The sequence below is a fragment of the Delphinapterus leucas genome, chromosome 10 (assembly GCF_059928025.1).
Source record: "Delphinapterus leucas isolate spDelLeu-1000000601 "Yukka" chromosome 10, BTC_Dleu_Yukka2, whole genome shotgun sequence".
In the NCBI taxonomy this organism is placed as follows: Eukaryota; Metazoa; Chordata; class Mammalia; order Artiodactyla; family Monodontidae; genus Delphinapterus; species Delphinapterus leucas.
Window position 1 is genome coordinate 32,706,219 of NC_143138.1, and position 16,868 is coordinate 32,723,086.

General features: G+C 54.6%; 2 protein-coding genes across 4 annotated transcripts in view; both read right to left on the reverse strand.

Moving 5' to 3' along the window:
* The window catches only part of PTK7 (protein tyrosine kinase 7 (inactive)), a 59,432-nt gene extending 55,810 nt beyond the window's left edge, over nucleotides 1–3,622 (reverse strand). The window contains exon 1 of the mRNA XM_022581949.2: nucleotides 3,342–3,622. Coding sequence (XP_022437657.2) covers nucleotides 3,342–3,420 — 79 coding nt within the window. The 5' untranslated portion in view covers nucleotides 3,421–3,622. The remainder of the gene's footprint in view (nucleotides 1–3,341) is intronic.
* Nucleotides 3,623–4,824: 1,202 nt separating this feature from the next.
* KLC4 (kinesin light chain 4) lies at nucleotides 4,825–16,827 on the reverse strand. Of its 3 annotated transcripts, none has more exons than XM_022581944.3 (16): nucleotides 16,766–16,827; nucleotides 14,876–15,157; nucleotides 13,643–13,873; nucleotides 11,936–12,017; nucleotides 11,120–11,330; nucleotides 10,582–10,669; nucleotides 9,385–9,486; nucleotides 8,988–9,161; nucleotides 8,569–8,668; nucleotides 8,317–8,369; nucleotides 8,033–8,103; nucleotides 7,743–7,851; nucleotides 7,006–7,146; nucleotides 6,589–6,704; nucleotides 6,163–6,226; nucleotides 4,825–5,297 (listed from the first exon to the last, which is right to left on the reverse strand). In XM_022581944.3, exons 2-16 carry the CDS (start codon nucleotides 15,131–15,133, stop codon nucleotides 5,247–5,249), a joined length of 1,851 nt encoding a protein of 616 aa, XP_022437652.1. In that variant the 5' UTR covers nucleotides 15,134–15,157; nucleotides 16,766–16,827; the 3' UTR covers nucleotides 4,825–5,246. The 3 variants fall into 3 exon arrangements, with proteins under 3 accessions (XP_022437652.1, XP_022437653.1, XP_022437654.1); XM_022581945.3 differs by having other exon boundaries at nucleotides 15,855–16,815; XM_022581946.1 differs by lacking the exon at nucleotides 16,766–16,827 and having other exon boundaries at nucleotides 13,643–13,948; nucleotides 14,876–14,982.
* Between the last annotated feature and the right edge of the window lie 41 nt (nucleotides 16,828–16,868).

Below are 16,868 nucleotides of genomic sequence, written 5' to 3' on the forward strand. Positions count from 1 at the left end.
AGCTCCATATGCAGAGGTGGATGCCCATGCCCAGCACTCTTAGAGAAAGCCAGAAGCCCTGCCACATCAAAACTCAGAAAACCGCCACAGAGGACAGATAGCCCAGAGACAGGGAAGGAAGATCTGGTCCCTTGACTGGGTCACAGTAGAACAGGCACAAGGAGAGGGGACAGGCAACCCCAACCCAGAGAAGTGGGAAAGGGCACAAAAGACCCCCCCACTGCCTAGCAGGCAAAGGGGCTGTTTACCTTTGCCATTGGTCACTCTGCCCTGTACCCAAATGCTTCATTCACTTTTTAATAAACCTAGATAAGGATCTACTATAAATAAGATACCACCATAATGAATTCTACAGTAAGTTAAATCCCTTCAGTAAGTTAAAATCCAAGTGTGGCAAAAATATGCAAGATGGCCTAAGAGTCCAGAGGTTCTCCAGGCATCCACCTTCTGGTAGGAGAGATGGGACAGCTTCAGGAAGGAAGTGGAGGTGGGGCTGGGCAAAAGAGATGGGGAAGGCGGCATATACCAGGAGACCGGCCAGAGAGAAAAGAAAGGTCTGCGAAACCCCGTATGTTTTAGGGGATGGGAAAGAGACTAGTTGGGCTGGAATGGAGGGTTCCAGTGAGTGGAACATGTTTATTGTTGGGGGTGACTGTAAAGCTGGAAAGGTATGCTGGCAGCACACCACCAGAGAGGGAAGAACAAGAAAGGGGCCCTTTATATACTTCATTACATTTGATCCTCAGCACAACTCCAGGAAGTAAGTCCCTTTACAGAGGAGGCAAACTGTGAGGTGAAGAAATCTGCCAGGGCCTGTCAAAGAACCTTGAGTTGCTGTTTTGGCAAACACTTCGTCCCGATGGCCTGGGCTCTCTCCACCACTCAGCCCTGCTCTGAACGCCAGGAGTCTGACTAGATCCTTTGGCAAGTGATGAGCAGAAATTACTCTAGCCCTCCCGCCATACTTCCCAACATCTGAGAAAGCCCATCACTGATAAAAGGGCTGAATTACAGGCTGCGGAAGCCATCTCAGGACGTGACAATTCAATTTCCCCAAAGAAACAAGATCCTGGAGGAAAGAACCCAGAGTCGGGGGTGGGAAGAGGGATGGGTGGTGACCCCAACCAACCATTCCAGCGGTGAGGCAAAGAATCCCAGGTTTCAAACGTCAAGCCCTCTCCTCCTCCTCCACCATGTTTATCACAACGGGGATCTCAAAGTTCGGAAAGTTCCTCAGCCATTTACAGCATAATTACCCAAACTTCAAAATGGCCTAATCCACAAACCTAGCCGGCCTAGGTCCCCTACTCCTGCCTTATTAGCAGCGGGGTCTCACTACAAATCCAGCTAATTACACAATGAGATGGAAAAATCTACTGTTTTCTACTGAAAAATCATTGCCCGCTGAAGTCATGCCATCCAGGGGTGGGTTGAGCCCCCGGATTTCACCAGAAGACAGACGGCAAGCGCCTCAGCCTCGACTGAAACTGTTTACAGCGCATGGGCAGGTTCCACACTAAGACACATTTGATGGAACTGATTTAAGGCTCTCATTAAAATGTTCCTTTGTTGAGCACAAGACATCTCCCCACCCCCAGAGGAGATTCCAGACCTACAGTCCCCAGCCCTCAGCCTGCCCTAACTCCCCCCACCAGAAACCACCCCTTCGCTAAACACCAGTCACCGGATTAACATCGCTTAACGTCAGAGTCGTCTTCTCACGGAAGGAATTTAGGAATTTAGCATTTGTTGAACAAGAGCCCCTTCTCCACCAGAATCTTCCCCAGAACTCTAAACGTCAGCAGTGAGGGCAGCCGTATCTGGCACCCCACACACCAAAACCCAAACAGCCTGCAAACCTAGGAAGCCTGTGAGCTTGGGCTACCGGCCCATATGGCTGGGCCCCCTATGCTGGCTGTGCAAAAAACTTCCATACTTCCTCCCGGAGCAGATGTGGGTTCTGCCGTGAGCATTACCGCCCCACACATCAGAAGGAACACGGGGCAGCTCCAGAAACACCTCCTCCGAATCCCAGGAACTTGTTCTTACCTCTCGGTCCTGGGTTACAATTACCTCTCCTTTTACAACTAGGGGTGAGGGAGATGTTCCATTCCGTCAGCACCAAACCCCTCAACAGCTGGCAGGCCAGGGAGATGTCAGAAAAGGCAATTCTCTACCCCCACCCTCCCCATGGCCACTCTTCAAAAGAGGAGGAAAGTGATAAGCTTGGACCAGGTCTCTTGGGCAGAGTTGCCCCAGAGAGGGCTGCTGCCAGGATCATCACCAAAGATCGTGGGTTTTGGAAGGTGGCACAGGGTGCGAGGAGCATACTTCCAGTCCAGAGTGTTTGGGGTGCGCGGGTAGCTTGGGGCTTTCCTCTAAAGCACTTCAGCACCTCGGTGGTGACTCAGGTGTGACCAAGCCAGGAAATAAAGCGAGGGGAGGGTTCGGGTCCAGTCTGCCCTAGAGATAGGGGCCACACCCTCATCAAAATGCTGAGGCCCTCCAAGAAGACGGAATGAACTCTTTTTGCCTTTCTGCCCGTAGAAAGAGAGATTTTCTTTCCTTGCTGGGGAGGGAGAGGATGGAAATCCAGGAAGGAGCAGAACCAACCCCGTCCGCACCTTTGCAGGCCGGCCATGCCCGATTTTGGCAGCGGCCTTCACACATGAGTCACCGAGACAGCCTGGGACTCTCAGCTCCCAGATCCGACCCTGGGAGGGAGTGGGCTCAGGGCTGGGGCCGGGAGCTGGAGGAGATGGGACGGACCCTCACTCTTCTTTCCCTTCTTCCGCCCTCACCAGCAGGGCCGTCTGGGTCCCAGCCTGGCCCAGGAACTTGGAGGAGGAAAGCCGGGAGCGTCGGGCCGGCATAGGTAACAAAGCTCCGCGCTCCGCGCGCCGGTCGGTCCCGCATCCGGCCACAGGCCGGCCTCCCTCACCTAGGCTGAGCCTGCCGGGGGGACTCCATCTCCCCCACCCTCAGCCACCGCGCTGCACCCCCTAAGTGGGGGGGCGGCGCCGTTTCTCCCCCGCAAAGAAACGCCCCACTGGAGCCCGGGAGCCGGCAACTCCCGGCAGTTCCCGAGCAAACTCTCCGGCTCGGGCAGGGAAAACTCCGGGGAGGCTGGAAACGCGTCCTCGCGGGCGCGGGGACGAGAGGGGCCCGGCCGAGTAAGCGGGCGCTTCGCCATCTCCCGGCCGCCGGGACCTCGTCCCCCGCCCAGCGAGCCCCTGCCCTACGCCCGTGTGTCTCCCCTGCTCCAGTTGTCCAAGCCCACCTCCACGGCGCCCCCTTTGGCCCTAGGGGCTCCCGCGCTCCCCCAGCTCGCCGGGACTCACCGCCCAGCAGCGGCAGCAGCAGGACACTGAGCAGAGGCAGCCGGCGAGGGCTGTTCGGGGTTCCGCGCGCGGCTCCCATCCCGGCGGGCCCGGGAAAGGGGGCGGGCGGGCGCACGGCGGGCTAGCGGTCAGCGCTCCCCGGCGGGCCCAGGAGGCCGAGCGCACCGGAGCGCGGGTACCGCTGCAGCAGCCGCAACCAGAGTCAGAGCCCGAGGCGTCCCGAGCTGGAGCCGCGCGCGCCCGGTACCTCCGTCCGAGCCGTCGCGCGCCGCCGCCGTCGCCGCCGCCGCCGCCGCCAAGCCCCGCCCCGCGACGCCCCCTCGACGCCCCCCTCCCCGCCGTTGTGGGGAGGAGCTCCTACTTGGGGGAGGGGTCTGGAGACGGATGGGGGACAGAGAGAAGGAGGCCCCGGGGGAGTGTGGGGACCTGAGAGAGATAGGGGAGCGGATGCTGTGCCTACCACCTAGTGTGCAGGGACTCAGGGGACCTAAGGTGACTTTTGTGATTCCGTGGCTCCTGGGGAAGATCGTGGTTTCTGGGCTTTCCTGAGGGCTGTGACCAACAGTTCCCCCAAATTCTCCGGGTGGGAGGGGAAAGGGTGGGCTCTGGCTCACTTCTCAGCAACCTGAAATCCGGAGGGAGATCCAGAACAGAAGGGTGTCCTTGGTGTCCCCAAGCAAGGTAAACTGGAGATACTGTGGCGCCCCAGGAGAGAAGTAGCCTGGAGAAGAGGAGGACCAGTGCATGGCTAGGGTCTGGTTTGGCTCTGGACCAATCTGAACCCAAAGGTAGAGAGAGACTGGGCTCTCTGAACACCAGGCTGAAGGCTGTTAAACTGACAAATTCATCCCAAGTCCATCTCCAGGCAGTCTGGGCTGTGTCAGGGCATGGCCAAGTCTCCAGCTGTGGGGAGGCCCAGTACAGCCCTTGTTCCAGGCGCCCCCCACCCCCAGCGCCACCACCCCCACATTCTTTCTTTGTTGTGAAAGCAGCAAGGGGTGTAGGAGGCGGGTCAGGAGGAGTCAAGCTTTGGAAGATGGGCCCCAGCTGCTGCTGGGCCTCCAGGATATGCCGAGAGGGTATGGATAGTAAGTGCCTCATCCCCCTCTGGCTCCAGAGGGCCCCCCAGGCCTGCTTAGACCTCCCTTCCCCCAAGCAGCTGGGAGGAGGAGGGGCCACCACAGAGGGCCTCACAGGCCAGGAGCAGTGGCGCCAGGACTCCAGGGTCCTGCCACATGGCCGCCACATGTCCCTGACAACGCAGTCCACAGCACCTTCTCCTTGGGTTGTGGGCCTCCCCCCATCCCCCAGACGCCTGCCTGCAGGCCCTGCTGGAGAGGATACAAACAGGGGAAGGAAGAGAGGAGAGATCCAAGAAGCAACATTCCTCCTATTGCCCCATCCATCACTGCCCCTCACCCTTCTGTGAGGGGCCCCAACACCACCCTTGCTTCCTACCCTCTTCAGTTAGGACTCAAGTGGCTGAATGGTTACCTGATTCTTTTATTTAGGTAAAGTGAAATACACGGACCTGAAGTGAGGCAGCAGAGGGAACAAGAGAGGCCAGGGCAAGGCAGGTTGGCTGGCCAGCCCCAAACCCTCTGACAGAAAAGCCAGCAGCAGGCTGCATCTCTGAGGTGCAGACCTGCTCCTTACCCACTCTGGGGCCCCTAGTAGTAGAGCTAGCTACTCTAGAGGACCACAGGGTGGGGAGACGATGTCCTGAGGGTCCTTCCTGAGGGGGATTCCTGAGGAGGGAGCTGAGACCCTAAGGGCAGCAGCAATCTTCTGGTTAACTGCTCCCCCTTCACTGTCCCACCTTGGGGCTGGAAGAGCCAGGAGCAATAGGGAATGCTGTGAGGACTGTGTGGGGGACCCAGCAGACCTGGGGGGGCGGGATGAATGTCAGCTGCTTGAAGAGAGGTCCATACTGCTGGCACTGAGGCCTCGGGAGACCTGAAATAGACAATAGCATGCCATCAGCCCAGGGACCTCAGCCTCCCAAAGACTGTCCCCTGGAGTCTTATCCATCTCACGGCTGCAGTCTCTCTCTGGACCTAGGATGGAGCCTGTAACCTCAACCCCAAGCTCTGGGCTTTGTTTAGTCTTTGCTACAATTTCCCAGAAGGCCACAATCTGGTGGAGAAAATACCTGGAAGAACCACATGAATATTGGCATATACTTTGAATGTGTTGATACAGTGGTCGTTTCCCATTAAAATGTCATTGCTACTTCTTTAACAGAGACTCATTTCTTGTAATATAACTTGTACAGTCTTTATACGATCTCTACAATATCATGATGTAAAAGTGCTTCGGGGTAACCTTATAGAGACTAATTCTCATCAATACATCCTTTGCATAATTTCTCACTGACGTCGCTAATGAAACAAAGCAGAGAACTCTTCTCAAAAAAAAAAAAAATGTCATTGCTGTTTTCTCAAATGGAGATGAGTTAATGCTTTTTTTTTTCTTTTTCCCTTCTCATCTACTGCTGAGTCCCCAAGGTGAGGAGTATGGTGGCTATAGGAAGAGAGCAATTAATATCCCCAAATCATTCCTGAATTATTCATAATTCCAAAGTACCCATTTAGAGAACATTCATTCCTGTTCCCCTCCTGATTAATTTATCTGCTACTATCTCTGGCCCGAAACTGTCCCTTGGCGGTCACCACCCCCAACAAGCTGCTGGATTCCTGTCTGCCCACCTCCAATTCCCTGGCAAAGCCTTCATCCCAGATGACTCTCGACTCTCCCCTCTCCCCACTGGGCTTATCCTTTCTTTCTCACCCACCAATACACTCACGAGCACTTCTCTCACCTGGAGGGGTGCTGCACTTGGTTGGTTCAGATAGTTCAAGGAGGCCGCCCGCTTCATGTTGCCGCTACAATGGAAAAGAAAGAATCGAGGCCTCTTCTCTTCCCATGGGTGGCCCTAACGCTTGGGACTCTTGGGCACCACCACACACACTCAGATCATTGCCTCCCCACCATCTGACCCCGCCCCCCCCCCCCCCAGCACACATACACGCACCCTCTTGTCTTCATCAGTCACCAGCATCTTCTCAGGTACTGTTGTCCCCGCACTGGGGCACCCATTTTTCCCACACTCTCTCTCCACAGCAACCCCAGTGACCTCCTCCATGTTTCTCTCCAAGATTCTTCTCCTCCAGAGGTGAGGGGCCAAGCGGAGTTGGAGGCCAGGGCTCACCTGCCTACTCTGCCATACCTCAGTCTCAGTGTGTACCTGGAGGGCCGGGGCTCGGTCCCCTGGAGCTTCCTCACCAGGAGTTCGCTGCTCCTACGAAGCACATCTCGGATCTTGCCCAGAGAGCCACTCCTCTGCAGGGCCCCACTGCCATCCTGGCAGAGAGGGATGGGGAACAGAAGCTAAAGGGATCCCAGGCAGACTGGCCTCTGAGTCTACTCCTGCCATTTATTCTGCACACCTCCCCCTCCCCCCAAAAGCCCAGCGACTGAAAACAAGAGCCTGGTCAACAGCTGGCTTGCAGAGAGACCTCTGAGAGGGATGGGCTAACTGAACTGGGATGGGGACAACATCCCCTCCGACACGCACATCCTACACGCATCCTACAGGCTCAGAGCCTCTCACCACCACCAGCAGGAGAGGCAGGAGAGATCAAGGGGCGACGATCAGACTTACCCCTGACCACTCCACAGCCACTGAGGCATCTTCACCTCCCTCGAATTTCACACTGCCACCAAGGCCCTCCTGGGAGGTCCTTCCACTGTCACCCTCCCCAAGCAGCTCAGCCACCTTGGTCTGGCTGATAGGGTCAGTGCCCTGGAAGGAAAAGGAAGGAGCTGGGACTTCCCACTTCTGAACTCCTCAGGATGGGGCTTCCAAACGTTTTCTCACCATCAGCCACAACAAAGAAAACATTTTTCTTTGAGACTTCCCAGTACACACATACTGGAAAGGAGCCACTCACCTTTTCTATTTGCAATGCGTTCCTACATAAAGATACACATCCATCTTTAGCCGAGGCCCACACTGAATTGATTTCAGGACCCACTGAGTCAAGACCCTCAATTTGAGAAACTCCGATTCAGGGTTCCCCTCAACCACAACCCTCTCACCCACACTGCCCGTGCCCCGCCTCAGAAGATTCTTCACATTATCAAAAGGCAGGGCTTCCCATAACAGTCCCATTTAGTGAAGTGAACCTTGAACTTGGAGTCCTGACCACAAAGGTCAGGTAGGGGGTAAGAACACACTTAAAAAACAACCACAGTCACAAAAGAGTCTCACCTGCCTGTCCTGTCTTCCTCCTCAGCCTCTCCTCTTACCCTTCAGAGAGTCACAAGCAGCCTCAGTGGTCCTCCATCCTGTCCCCAGGGCCCTACCTTGCAGACCTCCTTCCCCTCTTGGTCTCTGACCTGTTTCCGGGAACGCAGGGCACATTCCTCCAGGGTCTCAGCTGCCTCCAGCTTTCCCTGGCGCCTGTACAGAGCTCCGAGGTTTCTCAGGGTCGTGTTTACTGTGGGGCTGTGACGGGGGAGACCAGGGAAGGAAAAGAAGATGGACTCAGAAGACAAGCAGGAGAGAGAGGGAGCAGAGCTAAGGCCGAGGGAAGGTCCAAGGGAAGAAGGGGAAGGTCCAGGAAGCCGGAAGCCGGGCTTGGATGGAGGGCATCGGAGGCCAAGCCGGCTGCTCACCCACAGCTCACCTGCTCACTTTGCAGGCCTTGTACCAGCCTCCATACTCGGCGTAGGGCGTACTGCCCTCACGGTGCCGGCTCTGCAGGAGGACAGAGGGGGAGGTGAAGCCAGAGATGAGAGTACCGAGACGCTTGGGTACAAGCTGGCATAGGGCCGGGGTGCAAGCTGGGCTGGGGAAGGCACCATGCACCTGGGGCTGGTGCTTGGATGGGAAATGAGGAGCTGGGCTGGGGCAGGAGTAAGTCAGAGGCCCTGGTAGCCTCGGGCTCCCCAGGCTGGGCCCCCCACTCACTTTGCTCATTTCCTCCCGCTCCTCTGCATGCATCCAGATGGGCTTGTGGTCGTCTGGGGGTGATACATGGGATGGGGTGGCGCAGTTAGAGAACGGAGCTGGACAGTACGGGGGAGCCAGGACCCAGAGGCCGACAGGGCTGGACTAAAGGGGTCTGGCTCCCCCTTGGGAACCACTGTGGTCAACCCCCCAACCTTTGGTCTGCATTTCCTTTCCTCCCTGCAGCTCCCTGCCCAGGCCCTCACCACTCACCATCCACAGACCCAAACTCCTGCACATGGGCACGGGTCAGGATCTCTTTGTAGAGTGTCTCAGCCTCAGCATACTTCCCTTGTTTCAGGTAACAGGAAGCCTGGGGGCAGGAAGGCAAAAACACAGGAGCAAGAGGTAGAGTAGATATAAGGTCTCGGCCAGGCCTGGGATTTCCACTTCTTGGTCTCTTTATGACTTTCCCCAGAGATCCACCTCACACCTCTTTGTCTAGCTGCAGGGTCCAGGATGTTCCCACTCCACTCCACGCCCAAGAGGCTACGGAACTTCTGCCTTCCCACGGGAAGGAAGCAGACCCCTCAGCCCCAAAGGCAGCCCCAGAGCTGGGCACAAAGGCGATGAGGTCAGTGTACCAGACTATGATGCTTCCCCTTCCCTCCTCCCACCACCTTTGCCCTCACCAGGTTGTTCTTGGTCCGGGCTACATTAGGGTTGTCCGGCCCCAGCTGCCCCTCATAGATGGCCAGTGCCCGCCGGTAATAGCGCTCCACAGCCTCATACTTGCCCTGGTTTTGGCACAACAGGGCCAGGTTGTTCAGCTGCTTTGCCACATCTGGGTGGTTGGTGCCCAGGACCTGGAGGAGTACAAAGGACAGACAGATGGCTGTGACTATGTGTGTGCTTGTGTGTGTGTGCACGTGCCCATGCAGGGAGCAGGGGGAAGGGAATGATGGAACAGGGAATAAGGCAGAGATGGGGGGTGAGACGAAAAGAAGTGAGGGGCAAGGGTAGATCAGAAGAGGGATGGTGGACGAGGGGTCACCGCAACAGGGAAGAACAGGCAGAGGGCACAGGCACCTTTTCTCGAATCTCCAGGGCCCGCTGGCACAGCGGCTCCGCCTCCTTGTATTTGCCCCTCTTGCCATAGAGCACAGCCAGATTGTTGAGTGTGGCAGCCACCTAGGAAGACAGGCCTGCCCCCATCAGAAACTGGATGCAAAGGACCTTGAACAGCAGGGCCCCGCACTGCACAACGCCCAGAGAAGCGGACTCTGCCACCCGAACCAGAGGCGGCAGAGGGGGAAGTACTGACCCCCGTGGCTCTGAGGTTCTCCATGGGGGTGGTATCACCCTCTAAATAGACTTTTAGACATTTCTGGAGGCAGGGGTTTTTTTGGTTGCCATAAATATTGGGGGCCTTTGGGGAGGCAAGGATGCTACAGATGTACTGCCTGTGTGGGACAGCTCAGGCAACTTTTGAATGTCCTGCCAGACTTTCAAACGCTGAATGTAAGCTTTGATGCTTGGTGGGATATCAAGACAGGAGTTATGTTTTCTGAGATACATCATCCCTGCCTATCATGCGTCATAACACAGGGAATTCTTTTTCCACAGTCAGCTCATTTTCAAAAATATCTTATTTCTCATGGTCTCCACTTTGACAAATCTAGCATTTGTCTTGGCATGCTATCCCTACTTAAGGTTATTTCTCTCTCTCTCTTATCACAGACAAATAAATCTGGTCCATTATTACTTATTCTAACACTGGATTTTAATCTTGCAAGCGCCAATTCTTCTACTCTGTCATTTTTCTAATACGTACTTTTATGTAGAATGACTTACTGGTTTTACTTCTTCTAAATCTAAACTTATTCAGTCATTATATATCAGACTACGATATTACGTCTTCTAACATTGTTGTACTCAACACAACTGTTACTGTTTTGCATTTTCATCTTACTGTAATGTATTATACATATCATTTTATTACAAATTACCTTCCTTGTTTCTCTTTTATATTAATAGGGTATCATTCAACTTTTGAGGACATTATACGGGTAGGTTGGTTACATTATCTACGAGTTAAGTTTTAGGAAAATATTCATTATAAGGAGTCATTGGGTCTCAGAGAGTTGAGACCACTGGGATCAGCAGACAGTGCCTGGGAGAAATGAGTCTTCATGCCTCCCTCCTGAGAAGCCCCAGGGAGTGGGCTGAGGGAAGCAGATGAACAAGCTGAGAAAGCACAGGGGAAGGAGGGCAAGGAATACTGACAGCAGGGTGGTCCCGGCCCAAGGTGCTCTCCCGGATGCTGAGGGCATCATTCAGCAGGAGGGCAGCTTCCTTATACTTATTCTGGTCCCTGTAAGAGGACAAAAGTGGCAAGGGGTTAGCCCGAACTCTGGCCCTAAGCCATTTCCTTACTTCCTTCCCTTTGGGACAATTGAGGTACATTTAGGGATTGGGGCCCCCCCATGAGGAGACAGGAAGCCTGGTGGGAGCAGTGAGAGGGGTTCACTGACACACGCTGAGAGTTGCCATGCCCAGAGAAGGCCATAAGGCATAAGATGCAAGAGACAGAAACAGAGAAGGAGACCCTCCCCAGAGGAGAGATGAGAGAAGCAAAAAACCTGAGGGATGAGTATTCTCTGAGGTCAAGGGCTCAGGTATGAAAGAATAAGAGTCTGGTATAGAAGAAAGCCCCCAGGTGGGTGGGAGAAGAGGTTCCCTGTGGAGAGGAGGAATGAGAGCCAAAGGCGGATCAAGGCAGGAACGTGGAGGCAGGTCCGTGCGAGGAGGACGCCGTACTCACCGATACACCAGAGCTAGGATGTTGAGCATAGTGGCCACGTCGGGGTGGCCGCGGCCGGACGTGCGCTCCAGGTCCTCCAGTGCCTGCTTGCAGAGTGGCACAGCTACCTCATAGCGACCCTGGGCTGCATACTGGATCACCAAGTTGTGCAGTGTCCGCAACCTTGCCGGGATCTCATAGCCACTGTGCTGGGCACCCGGGCCACGGGACACTACACCGTCGCAGAAAAAGACAGGAGACTTCCTCAGATGACGCTGCCTCTCCCTTTGCTGTCTGCCCTCCCCACCCCACTCCAAGACTTGTTCCGTGCCTGTGCCTACCCCCCACCAGGCTCCCTGCATAGACCTGCCTCAGCTGCTACTCTTTTGACCATTCCCTTGCCCCGTGCCCATCACAATCCCATTTGTTCACCCAGTCATTCATTCATTCAACAAACTACTCAATAAGCATGAGGCATGGGCTGCCAGGAATACAAAGTTAAGAAAGACCCGGTCCTTTCCCTTGAGGAGCTCATACTCTTCCCCTCCAGGGTCACTCTTCCACTCGACTGTGAGCTCCTTACTGGCAAGACCTGTGTCGTGCTCATCTTCGTCTCCCTGGTGCCCAGCACAGTGCCTGACACAGGCTAAGTGCTTAATACATGTTGATGAATAAGGGGGAAGCTGAGGAAATCAAAGTACTGGTCCCTGGCCCATTTCCAGAGGAAGTAGAAAACCTATTCCTGGATGGTGAGCATCCTGTGTTCAGGGTAGGCCACAGCTGCGACCAGCCTCCTGACGCCCCCCCTTCACCCTCCAACTCCAGAGGCAGACTCACAGCCATTGCTGGGGTCCTCTTCCTCCTCATTGGGGAAGAGGTCATCCAGGGAATCCTTGGAGGCATCACCTTCCTTCTCCTCCTGGAAGGGAAGAAGCAGCATGTCTGGGCCAAGATAGCCTCAGCAGCCTCTTCAAGCCCCCTCTAAACCATGAAATCATTGACAGGTGGGGCCTAGTCCCTTGTTCATGTCCCTGCCCCTGGGAAGGCCAGCATCTGTCCCGCCAAGCTTAGGCCTCTCTTGTTCATAAAAAATGAGAGATGGGGACTTCCCTGGCGGTCCAGTGTTTAAGACGCCGTGCTTCCACTGCAGGGGGCACAGGTACGATCCCTGGTCCAGGAACTAAGATGCCGCATGCCGCACGGCACAGCCCAAAAAACAAAAAATAACAACAAAACAAAAACAAGAGATGCTTCGGCCAAAATGTCATGACTTTCTCTTCCTTCACATCCAGAGAGCTTCCTTCCTTCCTAAGCACCCTCACCCTCCACCTCTCTCCCCCTCAACTCTTGTAATTATAGTCCCGTGTTGATCCCTGTGTGTTTACACTGATTACATGTCTGTCCTGTCTCTCCTGAGGGCAGGGGTGTGTCCTATCTTATTGACATGTACCCAAAGTGTCTAGCTCAGCCTGACACCCTTATCTGCCACCACTCACTCTGTATGTAGTGCCCAATCCTCACTGAATAACCTTTCACACCAGGCAAAAATGCTTCACCCCACCAGGCACTGCAGCCTTGTACAAACACTTTCAACTCTCCTGCCCAGATTCACCAGTGTGTCCCATACAAATCATCCCACTTTCCCTGAGTCAGACCCCTTTCCAGCCCTGGTGCCTTATCTATGAATCTATCTCACACACACACACACACACACATACACACACACACACACACACAGGTCTAGAAAGCTCCTCCCTCTCCCTCATAGAGGACCAAAATCCAGCCCAATTCCTAAACCAAATAAATAAATAAATAAAATAAAATTTTAAAAATCCAACCTAAATCTTGCCTATCTCTGTTCCCCGCCTCTTCTGTGAATCTTTCAGACCATTCCAGCCCCCAGGAACCTATCTCCTTGGGATCCCTCCCACACTGACTGAACCACTCCTCCAGCACTGGGCACTTGCTGTTTGTGTTGTCACATACGTGTTCTCACATGTAAGCCTTGTTCCTACAGCTACACTATAAGCTCAAGAAGGCAGAAACTCTCTTTTGTAGTTCCTTACATCTACCTGCCACACATCTTCTTGCATTGCCTAAGGCACAGAGATATACAAATGCCTGTTGAGTGAGGGTTAAATTCCACACATTTTGAGAGCAAATTTTAGGACTTGCTCAACTGGGCTGTGCTTTCCCTAATTGCAGAGCTCAGGATTCTGAATTGGAATTGTCCAAATGCCTATCTGTCCCCCCAAAAAAAACCTATTATTGTCAGAGCAGGAACTCTGCCTTGTTTACTTTGCATCCCCAACAGAGTGCACTGCGCCTGACATATAGTAGTCATTTGATCAAATGGTGACTGAATGAGTGACTCTTGTTTCTCCCTTGCTGTCATCTGGAGTTGGTGTCAGGACCTGAATTCTGCCAGGTGGGGGCAGGCTGGGCAGGGCTGCTGGCCCTTATGGATGATGGAGCAATTGCCCACACGTTTGTGGTGACTCCCAGCTGTCCGCCCCCCAGCCAGCCTGGCCTGCACATGCTCACCGCGGTGTGCCCATCCTCGTCATACTGACGCAGCTGTCCCAGGAACTCTAGGTGCTTCTTTTCCTCCTCCAGCTGAGCCACGGCCTGTTCGCTGCGCTGCAGCCGCTGCTGGGTGCCCGCCAGCTCGTCCCGGAGCCACTGGTTCTCCTGGCACAGCCGCCGGACCTGAGCCCGCAGCTTCTGTTTCTCTGACTCCACTGTGCTCAGGTGGTTGGCCAAAGCCAGCATCACCTAGGTGGGCAATCCTGTGAGCGCCGGGCTCTGGATAGGAGTGTTGAGGGATAGGCGGGAGAGAAGCCGGCAAGACTGGCAGGGGCCAGGAGGAAGGGGTGGGTAGTGATGACTCTACCTTCAAAACATACCCTGAATCCAATTTCTCACCACCTCCAGAGCTACCGCCCTGGGCCAAGCCACCATCAAGTCCCACCTGGATTATGAGAATTGCCTCCTCACTGGCCTCCCTGTTTCTGCCCTTGTTACCCTAGAGTCTGGTCTCAACCCTGCAGCCAAATGATCCTTTTAAAATGTTAAACCACATCACTTCTCCACTCAAAACATTCCAATAGCTTCTGTCTCACTCAAAGTGGAAGCCAAGTCCTTACAATGGCCTACAGTTCCACAGGATCTGTCCCCTGCCTCCACCACCTCTCCAACTTCATTTTCTATTTTGCTTGCCCTCGTTCACTGTCCTGCAGTCACATTGGCCTCTGAGTGAACTCATCGGGAAGGCTCCAGGCCGGGGCCTTTGCACTTGCCGTCCACTCTGTTTAGGATGCTCTTCCCCCATTTACTGTATGACTCACTCCCTCATCTTCAAATCTTTGCTCAAATGGTGCCTTTTCAGTGAGGCTTTTATTGACCACCCTATCTCAAACTGTATCCTCTCCCCATACGCCCCAGTCCCCTTCCTTGCTTTATTTTTATCCTTTTAATCTTAACAGTTATCATTGTGGCATACTGAATCACTTAATTATTCGTGTATTGTCTGCCTCCCCCAGCTAGAATGTAAGCTCCAAGATGGCAAAGGTTTATAGCTGTTCTTGTTCAGTGATGTGTCTCTAGTGTCCAGGAGAGTAGTGCCTAGCACATGGTAGAAGCTTAATACATATTTACTGGGTGAATGAATGCAAGCAATTACTAGGACAAGGGGATCCCAAGTGACCTCAAAGCCCTAATCAGACAACTGCTCCTCCATCTACCCTGGGCCACGTGGCACCACCTCCTCCCCCTCACCTGGGCCTCACTCAGCCCCAGCTCGATGTTTTCCATGGAACGGCGCAGCTGCCGGGCCTTCTCATGCACCAGCCCTTCTTCATGGCCTCCCTGCTGCAGACACTCGATGGTTTGGGAGAGGCTTTGCAGCACAGCCTGGTGTTCACTGTGGAGGGCCTCCAGCCCTTGGCTCACCAGACGCGTGCTCCCCAGGATCTCCTCCTGGCTGAGCCGGTGCCCTGCAGTCTCATCCCGCTGTCCCAATACCAGGCCCGACATCCTGGCTGGGGGACCTTGCCTGGGCTACAGAGAAACAACAGAGCTCAGGCGGGGTAAAGATTGGAAAGAGTGGCTGAGCGCCTTGGGCGGGAGGGATCCAAATGAAGGGATGAGAACCAGTAGGGGGGGACCCTGTGGTTTAATTGGAGAGAGAGGGTGACCAGTGGGGAGGCAGCCTGTGATGACACTAGACACAAAGCTAAGGTCGTGGGAAAGAGAGAGGGAGACAAATTGACTTGAACGAAAAACTGTAGAAAGAACAAAGGTGCTGAGAAGTAGCAGAGGGATTTAGAACTAAGGAACACAATAGAAAAGGAGCTGGAGAGAGAGCTTGGGTTAGGAAAAGGAATCAAGAGAGGAGAGACAGCACTGTAGGGAACACAGAGAGTGTCTGAGAGAGCTGCAAAGGGAATGGAGTTAAAGCAGACCAGAGGTATGCAGAAAATACTGCAGAGTTTTCAAAAAAGGGGAAGGAATAGTTTTCAAAGTTAAACCAAGAAAGAGAGGGAGAAGAAAAGGAGAGGAGCCTTCATCACAAGACCCAGATGAGAGGGGCCTAGAGGCTCAAAGTCTTCAGGTTGCATCACCCACGGGGCTAAGCCCAGCATCTCCAAACCTGGTCAGCTCTGCCTCTTTCCCCACTAGCCTGAAACCCCAGGTCTCAGGCAGTCTTCCTACTTCCTCAAAAGGGCCTTGTTTCTCATCTTTGAAGTTTTCTTACCTGTATATAGCCCTTGGTTGTGGTGTTCAGGCAGGAGCTCAGAGGAAATTCTGTTTAAACAGCCAGGAACTCAGAAGGATCTGCCCTGCCCAAAGTCCAGAAGCCCAGAGTTCCCACCCCTTCTCTCACCACTTCACAGCCACCCAGAGGACCTGGCATGGAGCCCCACCCACGACAAACGCCCTCCCTCCCCTGCCTACAGGTCTTCAAAGACTACCAATGTCCCTCCTCCTTCCCCAAGCCAACCTCCCACCCCAAGCCTGGGGAGCTATTTTCTCCCAAGAAGGGAGTGAGATTTGATCTGAGACCTGCGGCAAGGGGCGTGTCTGGGAAAGGGTGAGGAGGAAGACCTGGTCACTCCTAGCCCAGTCATTTCTATGGTTTTGTGTCTATCATGATCACATACTAACAGGCTCTGAGAGGAGTCACCTTAGGGTACCTCCCAGACGCCCGATGATGCAGGGAAGAAGGGCAAGTCTGCTGAGTGGCTGGGGGATCACAGGGAAACGCGGCGCTGGGAGCTGGTCTCTCGGGCCTGGGAATGCGGTGGAGAAGTGTCCCAGGCTGTCGACCTGCCCTGAGGCCCAGGGTGGGGATAGAGTGAGATGGGCAGGGGTGACGGGAGGTGGTGCGGATGGACGGCCGAGGTCCCCGTCACGGACGAGGACACGGGACTGTCAATCCCGAGGTCACTGAGTCAGTCTGTAGCGCAGGGGGCGGGGCAGGCCGTCTGTCCCTCCGTCTGGACGCCGAGGGGCGGGAAGAATCGCGGGGGGGGGGCGGAGTTTTTAAGGCTGACTGGAGTTGTGTAAGTTCGGTCGGAGGGGCTCATTTGTTCATTTGTCTGGGAGTGCAGGAAAGAGGTAGCGGGACTTCAACTCTCAGCCCCAGAGGTACCCTCAAAGACTCACCCGCAGTCCGTCGGTCTGGCTGCCGCTCTTGCCGGTACTGCGCCTTTAAATCCATCATGGCTGCCGCTCGAGGCAATTGTTTTGACGGCTCCAAGGGGCGGGG

What these genes read in the sequence shown, in the direction of transcription:
- KLC4 (XM_022581944.3), bottom strand. Translation starts at nt 15,133, where the DNA reads ATGTCGGGCCTGGTATTGGGACAGCGGGATGAGACTGCAGGGCACCGG. An exon ending in CCCGGACCAAGAACAACCTG is followed by an intron (nt 8,669 to 8,987) that starts GTGAGGGCAAAG and finishes TCCTGCCCCCAG; the next exon opens with GCTTCCTGTTACCTGAAACA. An exon ending in AGCGGGAGGAAATGAGCAAA is followed by an intron (nt 8,104 to 8,316) that starts GTGAGTGGGGGG and finishes GTCCTCCTGCAG; the next exon opens with AGCCGGCACCGTGAGGGCAG.